This window comes from Esox lucius, chromosome 13, assembly GCF_011004845.1.
Source record: "Esox lucius isolate fEsoLuc1 chromosome 13, fEsoLuc1.pri, whole genome shotgun sequence".
In the NCBI taxonomy this organism is placed as follows: domain Eukaryota; kingdom Metazoa; phylum Chordata; class Actinopteri; order Esociformes; family Esocidae; genus Esox; species Esox lucius.
The window spans coordinates 26,947,532-26,968,044 of NC_047581.1; the positions used below are offsets into that span (position 1 = coordinate 26,947,532).

At 44.1% G+C, this 20,513-nt stretch overlaps 1 protein-coding gene across 1 annotated transcript; it reads right to left on the reverse strand.

The window, feature by feature from the left end:
• Positions 1-1,400: 1,400 nt before the first annotated feature.
• On the reverse strand, positions 1,401-19,633 carry trpv4 (transient receptor potential cation channel, subfamily V, member 4). The gene is made up of 15 exons (XM_010876763.3): positions 18,282-19,633; positions 15,892-16,079; positions 14,357-14,509; positions 11,813-11,953; positions 9,318-9,616; positions 8,600-8,779; positions 8,239-8,397; positions 8,046-8,138; positions 7,617-7,690; positions 6,878-7,043; positions 6,703-6,769; positions 6,321-6,628; positions 5,906-6,033; positions 4,193-4,323; positions 1,401-4,063 (listed from the first exon to the last, which is right to left on the reverse strand). The coding sequence occupies exons 1-15, from the start codon at positions 18,794-18,796 to the stop codon at positions 3,963-3,965; spliced, it is 2,703 nt and encodes a 900-aa protein (XP_010875065.2). The 5' UTR covers positions 18,797-19,633; the 3' UTR covers positions 1,401-3,962.
• Positions 19,634-20,513: the final 880 nt, after the last annotated feature.

The window sequence follows — 20,513 nt, forward strand, 5'->3', positions numbered from 1 at the left end:
TCATATGGCTTGACCTAATTAAATGTATTGTATTCCCTCTGGTTTTGATTGTGTATACTCTATACATGCCTGGATGGTATGCCTATATGTGTACTCCTATGATCTCCTCCCGGCACAGCCAGAAGAGGACATCCCACTCGGAGCCTGGCTCCTCTTTAGGTTTCTTCCTCAGTTACTGTGTTTGTGTAGAATTTTTAGCCTGTAAGATGTTCAAACCGCTGTTGTTAAAAGGGCTTCATAAAATACATTTGATTAGCTGAATGGTGAGTGTTAGCCTCTGGAAACACAGCCACAGTCGGCATCACAGTTGAGCTGGGATTCAATTCAGAAGATGTTATACAGCAACGCCTTACCCTTTTAAAGGTCATTTATACGATTATTTAAACTTGAACCGATTAGTTGTTTTTTTTTGCCATGAGTCTGATTTCAGCAACTGTTGAGGAAATGTCTTGAAAGGGATATTTCAAGGAAGATATACAGTTTGTTGTGGATTTTATAGTTGTTTATTTTCAAACACACATACAAGTCAAGGTAAATCTGCTTAAACTAAAGGTTGCATCATTGTCTGTCCCCTGCACTGGCCTATAACACGCTTTGGATTGAATCCCGGCCTCAACCTACAAGCATTCTAGTAAAATGTTTAACGACACTGGCACCTCCAACCCTGGAAGCTGAGCTGTCGTTGTTTTTCTCTCCCATCCTCCCCAGCACCATTCCCCTCCACCCACCTAAACCCTCTGATAAGCTCCCGGGCTGATGAGGCAGGCTCAGGCAGCCGCCTCCACCAGAGCGTGTGGAGCCGGGAGACTCACTTCACACTGATTTCATGCATGTTCACTCACACAGAAAAGAGGGGATCTACGGAGTAGAAATGCTTCTCTTATTAGCAGAACTCATCCACCTGCATGCCACACTGAGTCCCTGGCAATTCCACAAGAAATATTATGGGTTGCCGTAGCCCTGCCGTCTTTCTACCATCAGCCTACAATGGAAACTGGAAATAAGTTCACCATCTCGGATGCTTGACTTTCTCCCTATAATATCTGGGCCCTATTCTTTAGGCACCAAACAGAAAATAATTACTTTTGATGCTCATCAGAAACCTGACCAATGAGAAACACTCCATCTTATTTTGGGGATCCAGAGCACTTTGCTATGATATGCCCGAATGAATACAGCCCTGTTGCCTGTTCCAAAAACTCTCCCAATAGCTAGATTTTTCAGAATGTACCACCAGAGTGAGGCATTTCACAGGTGGATGTGAAAAGCTTTCTAGGGAATTACTTCAATGGACAGTCTAATTACCCACAGCAAAAGAACAAAGGTCAAAGAGAGATCCTGAAAATAAAATAAATCCTGTGGCTCTGACACAATATTTCTTTCAGACCCTACCATGTATCTTTAAACAGTTTTGAGTGATAAATATGGTCCCATGATGTTCACCATCAATGAAAACGCTGTCTTAGAGTCCAATTCCTTCAAAGCCCAATCGAGGGTTAACAGCTTTCATTTAATTTATTTAAACAAAACTGTGTACATATACACATTTTTTATAACTTAAAAGTAATAACTGACCCTATCAATGGGCTCAGCAGGTCAGCTGATCCTAGTTGTGTCCTATCAGTATCATAATGTAGGCATACCTAAATACAATAAAAGCAACTCTGACTAAGGAAATCAAACATGAGTGGAACGGGCAAGTCTGAAATAATATCATCATGGGGGTTCTGCTTCTATTGGCCTGGTTAGCTGCACAGTAATATCTGGACACTGTGCTGCCAAAGCTACAGCTCAGTTACATAACGACAGTGTCCCTATTAAGACATTAAAGGACACGTTAGACACAGTCGACCAATGAGAGGGCTCAACACAGGGAGAGACACCCTGTTGCCCGCCGCTTGTGGCGTTGCATCAGAAACACAGTGACACATGATTAGCAAAGCACATAAACCTCTCAGGTTAACGGCTTCCAGTTCCTGCACGAGCGTGTGGTTCTGTAGAGTTGCTGACGGTGACACTAGCATCCTTCGGCTTTGTCCTAGTTAATAAGAGGCTACAGGGGAAGAGGACAGGCAGAGCTAGCTAGGTGCTCACACCGCTCAGATAAACCTGGAGGATTAGCGGTTCAGTTAAAGTTAGGGCAAAGAGGATTAGCTTGCGCCAAGATATTCCCTGTGTCCTTCAGCGAGGCTGGGGCTGGACGGAGGGGGGAAAGAGAAGTGCTGCTCCAGGATCAGATTCCCCTTCTAGATAATGAATAGGAACATTTTGACAGCGGGGATCTGGTCACATGTATCAGCACCCTGAAAGTCTCTGACTACAGCTGTCATGTCTGGAGAGTCCAAACAGCACGTTTGCCCAATATATTCCTGAGACACAAGACATTTTAACCAGACAAGAGGCAGACACAGGATCTGGGTGATTGATTGAAGGGGGAAAGCGCAGAGCTGCTTTCAGGGTCAGAAGAGTTTTGAATGATGAGAATGTCCTTTTAAATTGGAGAGGTCAGCTTAGCTGGGCAGGGTCATATTCATTTGGACTACTCTCAAGTGATATATTTCAGTTAGTTTTCTTCTGTTTGGTGCCTAATGAACACAACCTTTGTGCTGTGGTGATGAGGCCACTGACAGTATTAAGACCTCTGATTCCATCTGCTGGCCAACTTAATGATTGCTGTACATTATGGATTCAAAACAGCCGGAAATCATATATCTAATGTGAAATTCATAAAAAGGCACAGAGAACCAGGATTTAACTTATTTGCAAAATGTATAAAGAATTGTATAAAATAAAACAAAAAATACATAGGAATATATTAATACAATAATGTCCCAAAAGGGTTAGACAAAACACCATGGAAAAACATTATTCATTACAAATCTCACATTTACATAACATATTCCTTACTACAATAGCAGACCTTCCCATATTCAAAACCATTCCCTGGGTGATGTTGAATCAGTAGAAAATGTTCCAATACATAAAGTCTTGAAACAAGTATATTTTCATTTTGGTAGAACACCAAACCTCTTTAGATGTTAAGGGGAGAATATATTATTTTCCTCTCAATAAATCATCTGTATTTGTTTTCCAATACATGTTGCTGTGAGATATCGACACTTAATAAAACACATACAATGTTTAGTTATGACCAAAGCAATCTTGCCTGACGACCCTCCCTGAATTTTCCCTCCGCTGCTCAATTGATCGCTTCATGGAGTCACAGTTTTGAAGAAACGTCTGGTGGTTGGAGCGATGTGAATGCATCACCAAAAAGCAATCTAATCCAAGCATAATAATACACAAACCTCTGACCTTCAACAGGACTGGATTGATGGAAATTAACCACGGGCCATCATTTGATTCTAGCTCTAGTTTTGTGTTATTTAGTACAAAAACACACACATACCAATACATCCCAAAAGGTTATTTGAAATTCTAGCAGTTCATTTTAGGAGAGGTGGATTCAGGATGTAAGCGATATATATCGATTATACACGGTATACTGCAACCCCCCTGGGGGAAGTCTCTATACAATACTGTAAACATTCACCAGGAGTTTCCCAGTAGACCCCATCCATCTACAAAGTCTCAAGAAAAAACAGGCACGTTTAAAGATGAAACAATGGCATTCAGTCTGTTACCATCCAATGAGATTCAGATGTAACTTCCGCTTGGGTTAAAACCTTAAGGCACTGTTCATCCTCAGTAAAAACATATTGGTCAGAAATCCGAGCTTGGACTACCTATTCAAACAAATCTAAAAAATAGCACTTGATAAACAAAGTTATATTCTGCTTTGAATCTATGCAAGATTCCTATATATTTTTAAAATGTTTGATTGTCTTAATACTTGGTACAAGGCAACAGAGTTTTGTGCAAATCTGCAAACTTTGTGTCTCGACGCTTGTCAGAGCTTAATGCCCTCTGAACTGTGGGGTGCTCCAGCCCTCAGCACAGAGTCAGTGCCTGGAGGTCAGTGACTCCATCTCCAGTACATGGTCCCGTAGCTGAGTCCCTTTATTCTGCTCCACGACCCGGGGAACCACAGTGGACCAACGATCTACAGCACATTGGGGAAACCAAAGCAAAATATTAGCAGCCAGCTCTTATACCCTTTTTGTATTTGACTTCTTCGACTGTAGAGGCGCCTCAGGTGAATTTCTCTGAGAACGCAGCAAAAGAGCTTCACCTCTCCGCATGCCGCGGACAGTTTGACGCATGCTGCCGGAGCTTTGGAGAGCCTCTGTCACGTTTTTGCCCGGGTCTTCGTTGATTATGGCTAGGTTCTGGTTCCAGTGGCACCAGTTGACCTCGTCCACCCTAGAATCATCATAGAACGCAGCTTGTTACAAATCAAGCCATGTTCACACCTTGCATTGACACGGGACTGATGTTATACGATCAAAATGATCCAATCATGTCAAGTCAATATTTGCTAGCGAGATTAAATGTGTTTTATCTTCCCACCACATCTGCGTTATAACCAGATTCCGTTCTTCTCTGTATGCAGATGTTCCAACCTGGCCAGACTTCTCTTATGACGAAGCTGTATATCAATAAATATTCAGTAAAATATAAATATTCTCTCCCGTTCTTAAAAACGTGTCAGGGTAACGCTACTCATGGATGGTTATGGTATAATGTTGTCTCTATATTAGCCTTTATATTTTTGTATAATTATTTTTTTTTATCCTCTGATGTCACTGTCCTGTTACACTGAGATGTATTATTTTACTTTGGCTGTCACCTCACTGCTGCCCTAGCTGATACTGCTTTTCTCCACTGCTGCCCTAGCTGATACTGCTTTTCTCCACTGCTGCCCTAGCTGATACTGCTTTTCTCCACTGCTGCCTTAGCTGATACTGCTTTTTCTCCACTGCTGCCCTAGCTGATACTGCTTTTTCTCCACTACTGCCCTAGCTGATACTGCTTTTCTCCACTGCTGCCTTAGCTGATACTGCTTTTTCTCCACTGCTGCCCTAGCTGATTCTGCTTTTTCTCCACTACTGCCCTAGCTGATACTGCTTTTTCTCCACTGCTGCCTTAGCTGATACTGCTTTTTCTCCACTGCTGCCCTAGCTGATACTGCTTTTTCTCCACTACTGCCCTAGCTGATACTGCTTTTCTCCACTGCTGCCTTAGCTGATACTGCTTTTTCTCCACTGCTGCCCTAGCTGATTCTGCTTTTTCTCCACTACTGCCCTAGCTGATACTGCTTTTTCTCCACTACTGCCCTAGCTGATTCTGCTTTTCTCCACTGCTGCCCTAGCTGATTCTGCTTTTCTCCACTGCTGAGCTGATGCTGACGTCCAAAGGGACACCCACTGTATTATAAAACCAGTCACTTTATCGCAATCCAATATTCACATTATAAAAATGTGTTTGAATTGCTGCGCTTGGGCAACCATTTATAGGCTACCCTCAGTGTTCAGAAATAACAGTGGTGGGATGGTCGTCATGCGCTCTAAATAAAAGGGTTCCAAGACCTCCCTTTCCCATTAATGCTACAGTTCTCTGCCTTTCTGTAAAACGTGTCACATATCTGATTTTGGGCCGCCATTGCTTTTTCCACACTGCTCTTACAACCAAGAGGTCAAATGAGTCAACGTGTGTGAGGGCACACTAACTCATGGGAGTGGGAGGAGCGTGATGATGCGATCAGGAAATCACCACTGAGGATGCCACTCCGCTCCCCGGGCAATGCTTGTCAATTTGCATTACCCACGGGGCTTCCAGCCAGTCATCAGCTGGAGGTACAGTCGAGGAGGTACAGTCGAGGAGATACAGTCGAGGAGGTACAGTCGAGGAGGTTCAGTCGTGGACAACTGACGTTAGAACCAAATGTGAACAGGGCTTCAAACCCATGTATCTGGTCCCAGAGAAATGTCTATACTGTATGTACCTGAAGCACCAGCGGCGGTCCGGGGTGCCGTCCCAGTTCTTCCCCAAGGTTACCATCTCTCCGGCACGGAAGGACTTCCGCAGACACACAGGGAATGAACGCTCAATGTCCAGGATGGTTGTAGCCCACTGTGGTTAATACATAACACCAAGTGCCATAAAACAGTGTTTTTCATAGCATATGCCTCCTTCATGTGACCCTGCCCAGACAAAGCACTGTGTATTTGGCCATCAGCCTAGAATGACAGGCTTGAGTTCATTTGGCAACCAAAACTGATTTTCTGCTCTTTTCTATCCAATAAGAAATTTCTGCTTTTTGTTTTGTTGTTGTTAATCATTTTCTATGATGTGCCCTAATAAATGCAACCCTGGTGTTCACTGCAGAACTCAGCTGTCAATCAGCTGTCCTCATTTACCTGCAGCTTCCAGATCTTCTTGCTCTCTTTGGACACCTGGCCCACCGTCTCCCCCATCAGAGCGATCAACATGTTGAGCAGCAGCACGAAGGTGAGGATTATGTAGGTGACCAGCAGGATGAGGAAGACCACTGGGTATTGGGCACTGCTGGCCATGTCCAGATCACCCATTCCAATGGTCAGTTTGAACAGGTCCAGCAGGAATTTGCTGAAGGTGTTTGTGTCCCGGCAATGGGGGTAGTTGAGGCAACCGCTCGCGGGACACACCTCCTCCGGCCCGGGGCATACCGTCAGGAGGGACACGAGAGCTGCAGAGGAGAAATGGGAGACATAAGATTGTGTTTTACCAGGTCAACACACTGCTGATTTGAAGACACTGTACCTGATGCATATCCAATCATGAAGAGCACATAGACCAGCAGAAACCGGAAAAGATCTTTGAAGAGAATCTGAGGGTCGAAGACGTACGAGAACATGTCATCTGGTGCCTAGCGTCCGAATAGCCCATGTAGGGTTTGAATTTAACGTGGCAGGTGGCAGAGCGAAGCAGTCAGTACCTTCTGTATCATGATGCTGTAGGTACCAGTGAGCTTCAGGCCTCTGGTGAAGTACAGAGTGTTCATCCATCCCAGAACCAACGCAAACACCATCACAGACACGTACGCCTCCACACCCGACAGATAGAGGCCCGCAGTCACTAACACCAGCACAGAGTAGATGAAGCTATAGAGACATAGTAGAGATGGGCCAAGTTCATTACAACTGGAACTGATGAAAAACTGACCAAAACGCAGGTGGGACTATCTTCTTAAGTTGCCCAAACAGAAACATTTTCGGATTTGAAATTTCTTTAAGCGGTTCATCCTAATGAATACAACCCGGTATTCAAGTTTCAGGAATTTGCAAGAATCCTTCCACTACCACAGTGATGGATATAGAAGACATTTCCAGCACAGGGCAATGGCATTTGGTTTTTAACAACCACCACACCATGTAGGCCCTCACGGACAAGGCGCTAATGATGAAAACAAACAGGCTGTGGAGCGGCACTCGACAACCTGCGCTCTTTGTTGGGATCGTGGGTTTAATTAAAGAAGATGTAAACTATAAAACGTGCCAGGGAAAGAGGGCTTGAATGTGGAATTAATTAGATGACTCAATTAAGAGAGGATGAGAAATTAGCCTTGGGTAAGTCAGAGAGAGCTACAGTGGAGGTGGGGCGGTGAGTGGGTGGGGGGGGGATCTTACTAGAGCAGTTGACAGTGGAGGTGGGGTTGGTGGGGAGGGGGGCCTTACTAGAGCAGTTGAAAGGAGCCGTCGACAAACAGGGATTTCACCCCAGGGCATTTCTTCAGGAAGAGGTCCTTAATCTACAAAGAGAGGGCAGGGAGGGATACAGATTTGTGCCATGGTTTTCCCCAAAGACATTTTAGAATTGGGGCTTAAGAAAAGGAGGTAGAGACAAGAGAGACAGACAGACAGACAGACAGACAGGGAGGGAGGGAGGGAGACAGGGAGACCATTGCAGAGAGATAGAGACAGTGACATAGAGACGAAGACAGAAAGACAGAGGAGTAAACTGTGTATTAAAAGCAGGTCAGAAAACAAACACTTTGTGCACTTTATGAGGCCTCTACAAAGATAAATTGTAAAATGGTTGTTTGTGAAATCAACAATTAAAACCTGTCATGATTCAACTGCCCTGTCTGTTAACCACAAACTCACGTTGGTGATGAAGAAGAAGACCCCAGAGCACAGGGTGACGACCTCCCCTGCCAGACGCAGGTAGTCTGTGGAGGTGGAGTAGAGGTATGGAGGCTGGGCAGGGGCAAAGAACAATGAATGCTTTGCTAGTGGGGACATGGCACATACAGTGTATAGTAATACCGTGATAATCGGAGTCATTGGACCGACGTACCGTTCCCTGGGATGGCCTGTAGTAAGCCACCAGGGTGAAGATGACCATGGTCACTATGTAGGAAACCACACTGATGTAGAAGGTGACAGCAGCAAACTTCTGCCACTTGGCTCTCAATAGCTCGTTGATGGGCTCCACAGCCAGCATCTCGTGGCGATTCTGCGGACGGCGCAGAAACACTCGCAACTGTTAATCTATGTTATTCTTTTTTTGAGGCGGAGAGGATCTCAGTAAACTCTTCCACTACATATGCCAATCTTCCTGAAGTCCACAGACAAAAACGCATTAACATAACACACACCAAAATAACGGAGGAATCCAATGATGGTCTTTCCTGTGTCTTTCTCGTAATAAAACACACCTCAATGCGGCTGTTGTAGACCAGGATCTCCAGAACAGACGCTTCCTCTCCACAGGTGTCCAAGGAAGAGAGGTCGTACAGGGAGGAGTACACAGGGCCATACGCCCAGTCTTTGAACTTGCGTGAGAGGTGACGCGCCTCCTCGTCCTTGATCTCCCTGCGAATGATGTGCTGGAAAACCTGGGAGAAATAATAAGTAATGATAACGGAAAACGTTTATAACGCATGTGAATCCACAGGCTTGTGTGAATACCATAATACCTAATCTCTCATGGCACCAAGCAATATAATTTCCATGAACATGGCTAATGGGGCACACAGCATCCTTTTAAGAGTACTGCTCCACAAATGTGATTCACCAACAGAGATGGTAAGAGGACCTAACAGAGGAACACGTTCTAGCATGGGCATCACCATTTGAACGTAATCAAATGGTTAGGACTTCCAAACATATTGGCTGATCCCTCCTACAGACCCGCTCGTTCATTGGCTGATCCCTCCTACAGACCCGCTCGTTCATTGGCTGATCCCTCCTACAGACCCGCTCGTTCATTGGCTGATCCCTTATTACGTCTCCAAGCAGGTCATTGCGAGGGATTAGCCAATTAATTACACCGATAATGAGAATTTCACAATGAAGATTGCCTCAACTTCGTTGCTCATGCTGGAAAAGGTGAGGGCTCCCCAACAAGGCCTCTTTCTAGCTCTACGTTCTCACCCCAATTTTCCCCAGCTTGGCCGCCATCATGAGGGGCGACATGCCGTCGTTGTTCAGCACCTCCTCCAGATTGCACTCGGGGTACAGCTTGACACACTTGGTCAGCAGCAGGTCATACATCTTGGTGACGAATCGGGTGTTGTCCTTAGTGTTGTCGGCGATGTGCACCAGGGCATGCAGCACCGTGTTTCCCCGGGAGTCCTGCCGCCGCAAGTCGGCCTTCTTATGGGGGTTCTCCGTCAGGTAGTGCACCATGTCCGGCTGGTTGGTGCACGCTGCCAGCGACAGAGGCAGCTCGCCTGGCCAATGAGATAGACAAGGGACGAGTACATCGATCATAAACCAACCATTAGGTGTGTCCTAAATGTACCAAGCCTGCACATCTGGCGCTGTCTTTCCATCTGGGGGTTGCCAGTTCATGTGTGGAAAAGCCAGCCACTTACAACACGTGTTCGCAAGGCTCCATATTTGTGGATCCAAGATTAGACAACTTAAACCGTTGCCACGAAAAGGGCACAATTAGTGCTTCTTGTTTGAGGGAGGGTCCCGCGTATTGAAACCCAGGTGCCGAAAGCAGCTGCTGAAAATGAGCCGTTGCCATGGGTGACAGATTAGCCTGTCACCTCGTATTGAAAACGCTCCTCTTCATGGATTTGCACGGGTGCTCGCAGAATGTTAGCGCTAAATTACATTAGCTGTCACCCCTCTGCCAGGTTTCCTGTTCACCTCAGCACAAAGCTCCAGAGAGAATGTGCCACGGTATTCGGGAATGATTTGGGAATGACAGTTGCACTTAGTGCAAGTGGATATCATCCCTCAGGTGATGAGCATGGAATATGACGCATGAATACAATAGCAATGACAGTAGGGAGAGCATCTCGGACATATTAATAGCATACTCAAGCCTCCACTCTCTTTCTCCGTTTCTCTGGTTTCCTGCCCTTCACATTCCTGAGCCGAGCTGTGTCTACTGAACTGGCCTGGTTACTCAGCCACCATAGTTGCCGACACAGCCAAAAAGGGATAAGGTCAGAGTAACAAATCTTAGCCAGAAAAGTGAACTTTAGTTTGATCTGATAGTGTGAATAGGTAGAAGCTGGAAGGCCCTGCTGAGGTGAAGGGTTTTTTAATCATCAAAAACTTAAAAATAACATGAAAGTGGGGGTGGCATGTTTCATGAGCTGAAATGAAAGATCCCAGAAATGTCCCATATGAAAAAAATCATATATATTTATCCAATTGGAAAATCCATAGATTAATGTGAAAGTATTTACTATTTCAATTGACCGATTTCCTTATATGAACTGTATCTCTGTAAAATATTTTAAATGATTGCATGCTGTGTTTATATGTTGGTGTAGTTTAGTAAATATGCTCTGGATGTAATGGGAAGTGTGTAGGGAGAAAAGGTGCAGTGATAATCTCCCGCCAGCAGAGGGCAGTATGGAGCTACTATGTGAGGCTATCGGTCAACTTTTCAATCTGACATCGACACATCACCCTTATATCTTGCATGATTACTGAGATCAGAGATCTGAAATTTGACAGGTTTACACAATTTGGCATAGTTCCAAATTGAGGTTAAGGGTATGATTCAACATATAGATTCTCCCAATCAAAAGCTCTCAGATCGCCACTAGGAAATTGCATAAAGGGTTTAAGGGCTGGTTTGGCATTGGTCTACTGTTCTCTTGGCCAGCAACCTCAGTGAGGTCAGCATAATAGTGGCTGCCCGCCCACCTAGAGGGGAGTCCTGTGTGTCTGATTTACTTCTGCTTCGAGACACAGACACCTTTCATTACAAAACTGTTCAGTTTTGTTGAGCTTGTGACATCATGGTTTTCTTTTCTTTTTTTTAAAAAAGCCTTCTTGTAATGGCCTTTCTAATTAAATTACTTCAGCCTGGTTTTGGATGGTTATAGGGGTTTAAATATTCACACTTCATTTGTCCAAATCTGCCAGAAGGGAAGGGTGAGCTCTAATGTCACTTCATTTTACCATGGCAACTGAGGCCAGGAGAAACTAAACACAACCTTAGCAATGGTCCAGTACATATTTAACAAAGTTTGTCCTGCTGTGCTGCATTCTAGTATTTTTAGCCCAAACATATTGGTACATACAAAAAAGACTCTGAAGTAAAAACCCAGTTCTAAGTGTTAAGACATTTTGACATGATCTCAAAGTGTGGGGAAGTGAAACCAGGGCCCTATCATGGAGAACCGTACAGGGTCAATAATAATCAACTGGAACTGAATTACTGTCAGCATTTAGACCAGGATGAGTGCTACTGTAAATAGCCTCAGATATATCTTATATATATTCCTTGATGCACTGTCAAGGACGTGACTAAACCAACCTCCTGCATTAACGCCCTTCTATTTTAAACCGAGTAACATTTGAAACTAGTCTGAGTCAGGCCTCAAGGACAATAACGACCAGAGTTTCTGTCATCAGTAAAATGAATCATATCTGATCGTACAGCCGCGGTCTCTTACCGAAGTAGAAGTAGCCCCCCTCTTCCCTGGGTTGGAAGAAGCGTCCTCGGGCCTGGGCGTGGACGTCAGCCCCCTTCTCCACCAGCAGCTTAACATAGTGCTTACAGCGCCTCTCAATGGCAATGTGGAGCGCTGTCTGGCCTGGCAACACACAACAGTCTTATGGCACGAGGGCAACTACTGTTTAAGGAGGTCCAGTCACACTCATTTCTGACATGGCAACTCTGATGCAAACTCTGATGCTGTTCAAATAACCCACCGGTTGATGGAGATAAAATGCAACTGTAAAGAGAACCTAGAATGTACACTCACCTAAAGGATTGTTCAATTTCTCATTAATGCAATTATCTAATCAACCAATCACATGGCAGTTGCTTCAATGCATTTAGGGGTGTGGTCCTGGTCAAGACAATCTCCTGAACTCCAAACTGAATGTCAGAATGGGAAAGAAAGGTGATTTAAGCAATTTTGAGCGTGGCATGGTTGTTGGTGCCAGACGGGCCGGTCTGAGTATTTCACAATCTGCTCAGTTACTGGGATTTTCACGCACAACCATTTCTAGGGTTTACAAAGAATGGTGTGAAAAGGGAAAAACATCCAGTATGCGGCAGTCCTGTGGGCGAAAATGCCTTGTTGATACTAGAGGTCAGAGGAGAATGGGCCGACTGATTCAAGCTGATAGAAGAGCAACTTTGACTGAAATAACCACTCGTTACAACCGAGATATGCAGCAAAGCATTTGTGAAGCCACAACACGCACAACTTTGAGGCGGATGGGCTACAACAGCAGAAGACCCCACCGGGTACCACTCATCTCCACTACAAATAGGAAAAAGAGGCTACAATTTGCACGAGCTCACCAAAATTGGACAGTTGAAGACTGGAAGAATGTTGCCTGGTCTGATGAGTCTCGATTTCTGTTGAGACATTCAGATGGGTCAGAATTTGGCGTAAACAGAATGAGAACATGGATCCATCATGCCTTGTTACCACTGTGCAGGCTGGTAGTGGTGGTGTAATGGTGTGGGGGATGTTTTCTTGGCACACTTTAGGCCCCTTAGTGCCAATTGGGCATTGTTTAAATGCCACGGCCTACCTGAGCATTGTTTCTGACCATGTCCATCCCTTTATGACCACCATGTACCCATCCTCTGATGGCTACTTCCAGCAGGATAATGCACCACGTCACAAAGCTTGAATCATTTCAAATTGGTTTCTTGAACATGACAATGAGTTCACTGTACTGAAATGGCCCCCACAGTCACCAGATCTCAACCCAATAGAGCATCTTTGGGATGTAGTCGAACGGGAGCTTCGTACCCTGGATGTGCATCCCACAAATCTCCATCAACTGCAAGATGCTATCCTATCAATATGGGCCAACATTTCTAAAGAATGCTTTCAGCACCTTGTTGAATCAATGCCACGTAGAATGAAGGCAGTTCTGAAGGCGAAAGGGGGTCAAACACAGTATTGGTATGGTGTTCCTAATAATCCTTTAGGTGAGTGTTACATATTCTCTCTGCTTGACAGGCAAAAATGGATACATTGAAGTGTTTGTCTCCCTCTGTGCCACCTTCAACAGCAAGGAATGGAAAACTGACTAAACCACGGTGACATAAACAATATTTAAATTCCAGGCTCAGGTCAGAGGTCAACCACTTGTCTCCCCATGCTTCAGCAGCCAACAGTGTTGTAAGTAAAGTCACACCGCATTCACGATGTTTCCCTCAGGGTAACAAAGGGGACCTGGATTGTACCATGTTGACAGAGCTGTGAAGACTCAGGGCAAGCAAGCATTTGGACATAAACACATTCCTGCAGGCTGGAACAAGAGGTTCATTACAGGAGAGCTGTCCTGACAACATGGCTCCTTGGCAACCACCATATGGTCAGCTTCTTTAGTACTCTGGGCAGGTGTCCCAGATGATGTCACAGTGCACTAATTCTGAGCAGAGTTCTACAGGGTTCTAACGGCACATCTTAACCACGGCAACACATAGCGCCGCTTTGGGACAGGGCAGGGGTTGCTTCCGGACAGGTGACGGTCTTTAACACAGGGAGGAGGAGAAGGCAGTGTGGCTCAGGTCTAACGGTTGGAATAAATAAGTGTTGCTGCACTGCTGTTTCCAAAGAATGTCAAAGCAGGAAGGGCCAACCAAGAAGGTGTAACCGCCACATCACCAGACTTTCCTCTGGAAATACAAGCCCCATGAAGCGGTCCTGTGTTGGGCTGGAGCCGGCAATGTGTGGGCTCTTTGTGCAGGAGATTCTGGGGTGGATCGGGTGAATGCAAGGGCGTCTTTAAGCCTGCTGTGGATGTAGCACTGGGCTACGTGGGAATCGTTGGTCGTACATTTCAGCCACATGAAGAGGATTGAGGTACAGTATTTAAATCCTGTCAAAGATACACTAACAGTCTCAGTAAAATAACCCCACAGAACTGACCTGTGAATTGTTCCTCAGAGCAAAAAATTAATATATATCCAATGGAGACCACAGGCCCCCTAGAGGTAGTCAAGGTCTAACACACAGAGAGCTCACCTCGGTAATAAACGTCTCTGAAGGGCGTGTTGATGAATTCATGGAGGTTCGATGTCTGCTCCGCGATATCCGTCAGCAGAGAGATGGTGTCATTCTTACCACCATAAAGGTTCAGGAGGGCTTTGGGCAGGCACGTCTTACCGGTAGAAGGTTCTGGTAGAAAAGAATGTATAGATTCACGGAGATGTGCACGTGAGAGAAGTTGAGAGAAGGGGAAGAGGTTAAGGTTCAGAAAAGGCAACAGTGGAGGAAGTAAGGAAAGGTGATAAACCATTAAGGATAACAAAAGAAAGTGAAACCAGCATGACGCTTCACTGAACATGGAAACAGCTCACATTCATGAGAAAAAGAACAGCCACACAAGCTTCAATGATCCACTTTCAGTATTTTCCTTAATCTGACTGACCTAGTGTAGTCGAGGCCTTTACTAAACAGTTTGCTGTTATATCTCTCTGCTCTGTGTTAAAACGGCCGCCCCCGCCCTGCCCCCTTCAACACACACATATAGCCAATAGGAAGTTTTCACTGAACTCGCCTCTGACAAAGCTTCCTTCTCAATATGGAGCCAAGAGCAACAGAGAGAAGAGGGGGATATGAGGAGTCAGACAAAGAGGATTCCATTAAATCTGTCCAGGGTGCCAGGGTGTGCTGGATTTTTCACCAGGTGAAAGAAGATTGCAATTTTGGAACTGGTTGTGAGCTAGCAGCCTCAAAAATCATCTTTGAATCATCTTTTCCATATTTTGTGGAAAATATTTGCTGTATTTAGAACAACATATTCTGTCTTGGTGGAAATTACTGTTGGATTTTAGAAGGGCTTCCCCGCTTTGGTCTGTTCACTTCACAGGCCACTAGTGAATGTCCACAAATCCCCCCAACGATAAATGTATAAAACGTAAACAAACCTACACGTCTGACAGCTGAAAATGGAGAGAGGTGATCTGCCCAGACATCTGTACAACATGCATTATCCCCAATATAGTATTGTCAGGACCAAATCTCAGAATTACATAATAACTGAAAGCCTTGGTTAACAGCCAAGGCGGAATTCCCTTTAATGTAAGGCTTTTCCTTTAGGGAGTCATCAGCAACTAGACAGGGTGTCATTTTATAAGACAGAGAAAGGTCCCATCTGCCCTTCAACAGAACACAAAAACAGAACTCACACAGTGTCACATACATATACACACAATCACACACTCTCTCTATCAGGGGCGGACTGAAACAATAATTCAGGCCGGGAATTTGACCCCATCCCAGGCCATCCTGTTCACACAAACCACCAGACTACACATTTTTTAGGCTAACCCAATTTGTTGGTATATAACTGTGTGTGTGTTTTAGCTAGTGTTTCTGAATGACCTGTTCCCTTACTGGCGAACATGACGCTTATTTTGCGGCGTTTAGCTGCGTCTGTGGCAAGGACCTTTCTCTTTTTTATTCTCTTCCTCTCAGTTCCCCCTTTCCTTTTCTGACCGTCCGATATTTAGCAGAACATAACACTACCCAATATACCACCACTGGAGTCAGCTGACCTTTGAACTCCTCGTCCGTGAGTCTCTTGTTGTGACCTTGCAGGTAATCCAGCAGGCCGGAGAGGGCCTCTGGGTCAGCCCTGGACACGCCATCAAAGAGCAGTGTGCGGTTGAAGACTTTCACCACTTTGGGTGGGTCTGAGCCCGGTGGGTCCACAACATCTTCCTCACAGGAAACCTCAGTCTTACTGTGGGAGGGACAACAGACGTTGACACTTGAGTCATATGGCACAAGAGGTTGGGTACATAGCCAATAAACGTTCAGGGTTTCAACCACCAGGTTTCTAATCACATATAACACATACTACAGGTTTTTATGTAGATCAAAAATTGCTGAACGACTTCTGCTGTCAATGGTTTTTACAATGTTGGGACAACAACTGGGGTTCCCAACCTTTTGTTGTCGGCTACCAGAGATGATGACATAATGGCATAATCAACCAAGATGGTCAAGAATGAAATAATCAATAAAGAGGTCAACAATGACATTGCCCTATAGTTTAAGTAAAATTTTAGTTTGCAGAAATAATTTTTTATAAATGTGGTCTTTGATGTTCCTAATAACAAACGTGTATCTGATCTATAAAGATGAAGGTAGTATTTAACTGTAAGCCTAATTTAGCCAAGACGAAATATAAGCTGTAGCCAAAACGACAGGAACCGTTCTGGCATGCCATGATGAGGCTAACACTAACAGAGGGGAAGTACATGACAGGTGAGTCCTGTTTAGTTTTTTTAAATGCCAGTATAACTAGTATGAAAATGACAAAAGTCTTGCAACATCTAACACATTTCTAGGCCTGAATTTGAAGCTCTACGTCTGTACTTAAAGGTCTGTACTTAAAGCTCTACGTCTGTACTTAAAGGTCTGTACTTAAAGCACAAAGTCTGTACTTAAAGGTCTGTACTTAAAGCTCTACGTCGGTACTTAAAGGTCTGTACTTAAAGCTCTACGTCTGTACTCAAAGGTCTGTACTTAAAGCTCTATGTCTGTACTCAAAGGTCTGTACTTAAAGCTCTACGTCTGTACTTAAAGGTCTGTACTTAAAGCTCTGTACTTAAAGCTCTACGTCAGTACTTAAAGGTCTGAACTTAAAGCTCTACGTCTGTACTTAAAGGTCTGTACTTAAAGCACTACGTCTGTACTTAAAGGTCTGTACTTAAAGCTCTATGTCTGTACTTAAAGGTCTGTACTTAAAGCTCTACGTCTGTACTTAAAGGTCTGTACTTAAAGCACAAAGTCTGTACTTAAAGGTCTGTACTTAAAGCTCTACGTCGGTACTTAAAGGTCTGTACTTAAAGCTCTACGTCTGTACTCAAAGGTCTGTACTTAAAGCTCTATGTCTGTACTCAAAGGTCTGTACTTAAAGCTCTACGTCTGTACTTAAAGGTCTGTACTTAAAGCTCTGTACTTAAAGCTCTACGTCAGTACTTAAAGGTCTGAACTTAAAGCTCTACGTCTGTACTTAAAGGTCTGTACTTAAAGCACTACGTCTGTACTTAAAGGTCTGTACTTAAAGCTCTACGTCTGTACTTAAAGGTCTGTACTTAAAGCTCTACGTCTGTACTCAAAGGTCTGTACATAAAGCTCTACGTCTGTGCTTAAAGGTCTGTACATAAAGCTCTACATCTGTACTTAAATTGCTAATTGCAAAAATACTCTTCCGGTCACTTTTCTTATTTTAAGGCTTGTAATGACATGATATCTTAACAAACTTCAAATGGTTGGTCATACATGCTTATAATAGTCCATATATACAGTTAAAGCTTACAACTAAAAAGGCTGGAGGAAAAAAACATGAATGTGAACTTTCTATTAAGACCCCACAACTGAGCTACTCAATAAATAGACCTCATTGTGTAAACGCAGTCAGGAAAGCTGCAGTCTAAATATTACCTCAACTGCTTTTGAGGAGGGAAAAAACTACTAGCTCTGTTAAATGACTGAATTCACCTCTAACTAGCCCGTCTGCGCTTGAGGTTCGACAAGGGTGGGGCACATCTCTGTGTATGCACAGTGGTAGCTGCATACAAGTTGCTCTATTTTTTTTCATACATTTTGCCTTCTCTTTCCAAGTCGTCTTTGATTAATTGTGAAAAGCTGTCTGTTTGTGTCTGTACCAAGATCATCAGTTATAGGAATGAGTCTTTATGCCTTGTGGTGAGGTCATCTAACAAGGCAGGCAGGGTAAATGCTTAAAGGAAGCTCGGTTAAAGATGACTCCCAGTCAGTAATACCTGCCCCCTGACAGTGATTTACATAAACTCCTTCTAACACCACATGTTGTTTAATAATGTAAGTCACCACACATGCTCACGAACCTCTGCTGGCACTTAAACAAATGGGGCATGGATACACTTTAATCAGACATAAGCCTCTTCCTCCTCACCCTCGTGGGAGCTTCTTCCGACGTGGCTTTTTGTGGCTGGTATCCCTGTAGCTGCCATAGTCAAACAGTGAGTCCATGGGGGCCTTCTTGGGGCCAGGGGCCACGGGTAACTCGTAGATTGTCGACTCCAGCCTGTCCATGGGGTTGGAGATGCCCTTTTTAAAGGCACCATGGAACTTCATACGGAGGTTCTGCCGACCGTCCCCTGGAGGTAGCTGGCCTGGCCGGATATTATCCAGTGCTGGGTCTTTGGCCGGGTCCGGTGGCGACAGGGAGCCCTCATCACTTTCAAACAGGTCGGCCAGTGCCGACAGTTCATTGTAGGTTCCATTGGCATCAGGCTGTCCCTCTTCATCTGCATCTACCTCCCCTGAGCCGGAGAATGGGGCAGCTTTGGGAGCAGCCGAGGAAGGGGTGTCCGTCCTCGCAACAAGATACCTTCTCAGTTGAGTGGATGTGGAGCGACCCTGAAAGAAAATCATCCAGGTTACTACTCCATCAAGGTCAAAGGTCATATGGTCTCACTAAACTGTGAATCGCCTAATTCATGTTCATTAGGACACCCAAGCGGAAACCTTTTTCTGTTCATTTTTTCCCGCAGAAACTACCACCGCGCACCACCACCGATCACAGTTATAAAGAAATGTTTTAAATAAATCTTAACTGGCTTGATTTAGAAAAGTTGTTGTTTCGCATAAAATTAACACACCAAAGGTGAGTTGCTCAGAAGTGTGCACCACACTGACTGCCCTGTGAGTCACACATGGTGAACTGCAGGCCGGTGTGTGTGTGGGAAAAGCTCTGGTATCTTTCTCATCTTGTGTGCAATGTTGATGTCAAAGGATGACCGCCATTTGCAGCCCAGAAATGGTATCTGCAAAATACTCACAAGTGCTTTGCCTAACTCAAGGCTGAAGTGCTGATGGTTGTGCTAGGGACAAGGGCCAAGGCACGATTAAAAAAAAAAAAGGCAATTTTTGGCGGAGTCTGATTCTTCCGTGAACGGATGGTTAATTTTCAAATGTTTCAGAATCGATGACATGCTGCCGTGCTGCAAGCTTTTACGCAGTAGTGGCAGACAACCAATGATGCGGTTTTTGCATTAAATGCTCCAAATCTTTTTTCTCCAGGGGAACCTTCACATCGTCTGGCTTCACTGCCATGAATAGAAGCCCTAAGCGTTAAATCATAATCACAGATTTTTTGTAATCAAATTATTCCAGTTACTCACCAAAATTGTGACAGCCCCAGTTTTCATAAAATCCAAAACACTTTAAAACCATAAAGGTATTTAATGAACTACAATTCCACAGTAACAGAGTGACACGGAACCTGCAATCTTTCACTTTAAAATGAATGTCAAACAAAAGACTCCACACTCATTACCTGGACTCTTAACCCCTCCTGTACCTCATTCATCCCTTACGTCACGCTGTGGTGTTGAATTCTTCTGTGGTGTTGAATTCTTCTGTGGGGTTGAATTCTTCTGTGGTGTTGAATTCTTCTGTGGTGTTGAATTCTTCTGTGGTGTTGAATTCTTCTGTGGTGTTGAATACTTCTTCAGTGAAAACTGTAAAGGACGCTGGAGCATCTGGGGGCCCTGTGTGAGTAAAAAAAACAAATCTGTTACAACTAGAGAACTGGTTTCTGGGTGGGAAAGAATTAAAGTGCTAACAGATTAGTGATTAGTGTCAGCAAGGAGAGGTTTTATCTCCTCAGGCACTATGCACCATTTGCCAAATGTATATTCTGGTTGTTCACACTGCTGCCATAAGGCTCCTCAACCAGCAACACTGATCTATTGATCACATGTACTGTACACTTCATATGCTCTAGTCACTATTTATGTACATTCATGTACATTAGCACATTTAATGTATACATTTATAGGCACTACAACACTTATATATATAATATTAAAAATGTCTATTCATACAGTCCATATTCCCATTTCTACTTTATTTGAAATTGCTTCTAGTCACTATTGTTACGTATATTTTGTATTTTCTGTTATTATTTTTGCTTGATATATTTCTTAATCACTATGTAGATGTCGTGTGCCATGTCACAAGAATTTCATCGTTCAGAATGAGGCTTGATATTTGGTGCACTTAAACAAATAAAATACTTTGACTTTGATCTTGTGGTTACCAAACATTGCAATGGACAAAAACATATTATCCTGAAAAAAATTCTCCACTTTGTCAGATACAGGATCTGATTCAAACCTTC

Excerpts from the sequence above, each read along its gene's own strand:
- trpv4 (XM_010876763.3), bottom strand. The coding sequence starts at position 18,796 with ATGACCTTTGACCTTGATGGAGTAGTAACCTGGATGATTTTCTTTCAG. Across the intron at positions 14,510-15,891 it reads CACGGACGAGGAGTTCAAAG|AACCTTCTACCGGTAAGACG; the intron begins GTCAGCTGACTC and ends CTTTTCTACCAG. Across the intron at positions 6,034-6,320 it reads AGAAGATCTGGAAGCTGCAG|TGGGCTACAACCATCCTGGA; the intron begins GTAAATGAGGAC and ends TATTAACCACAG.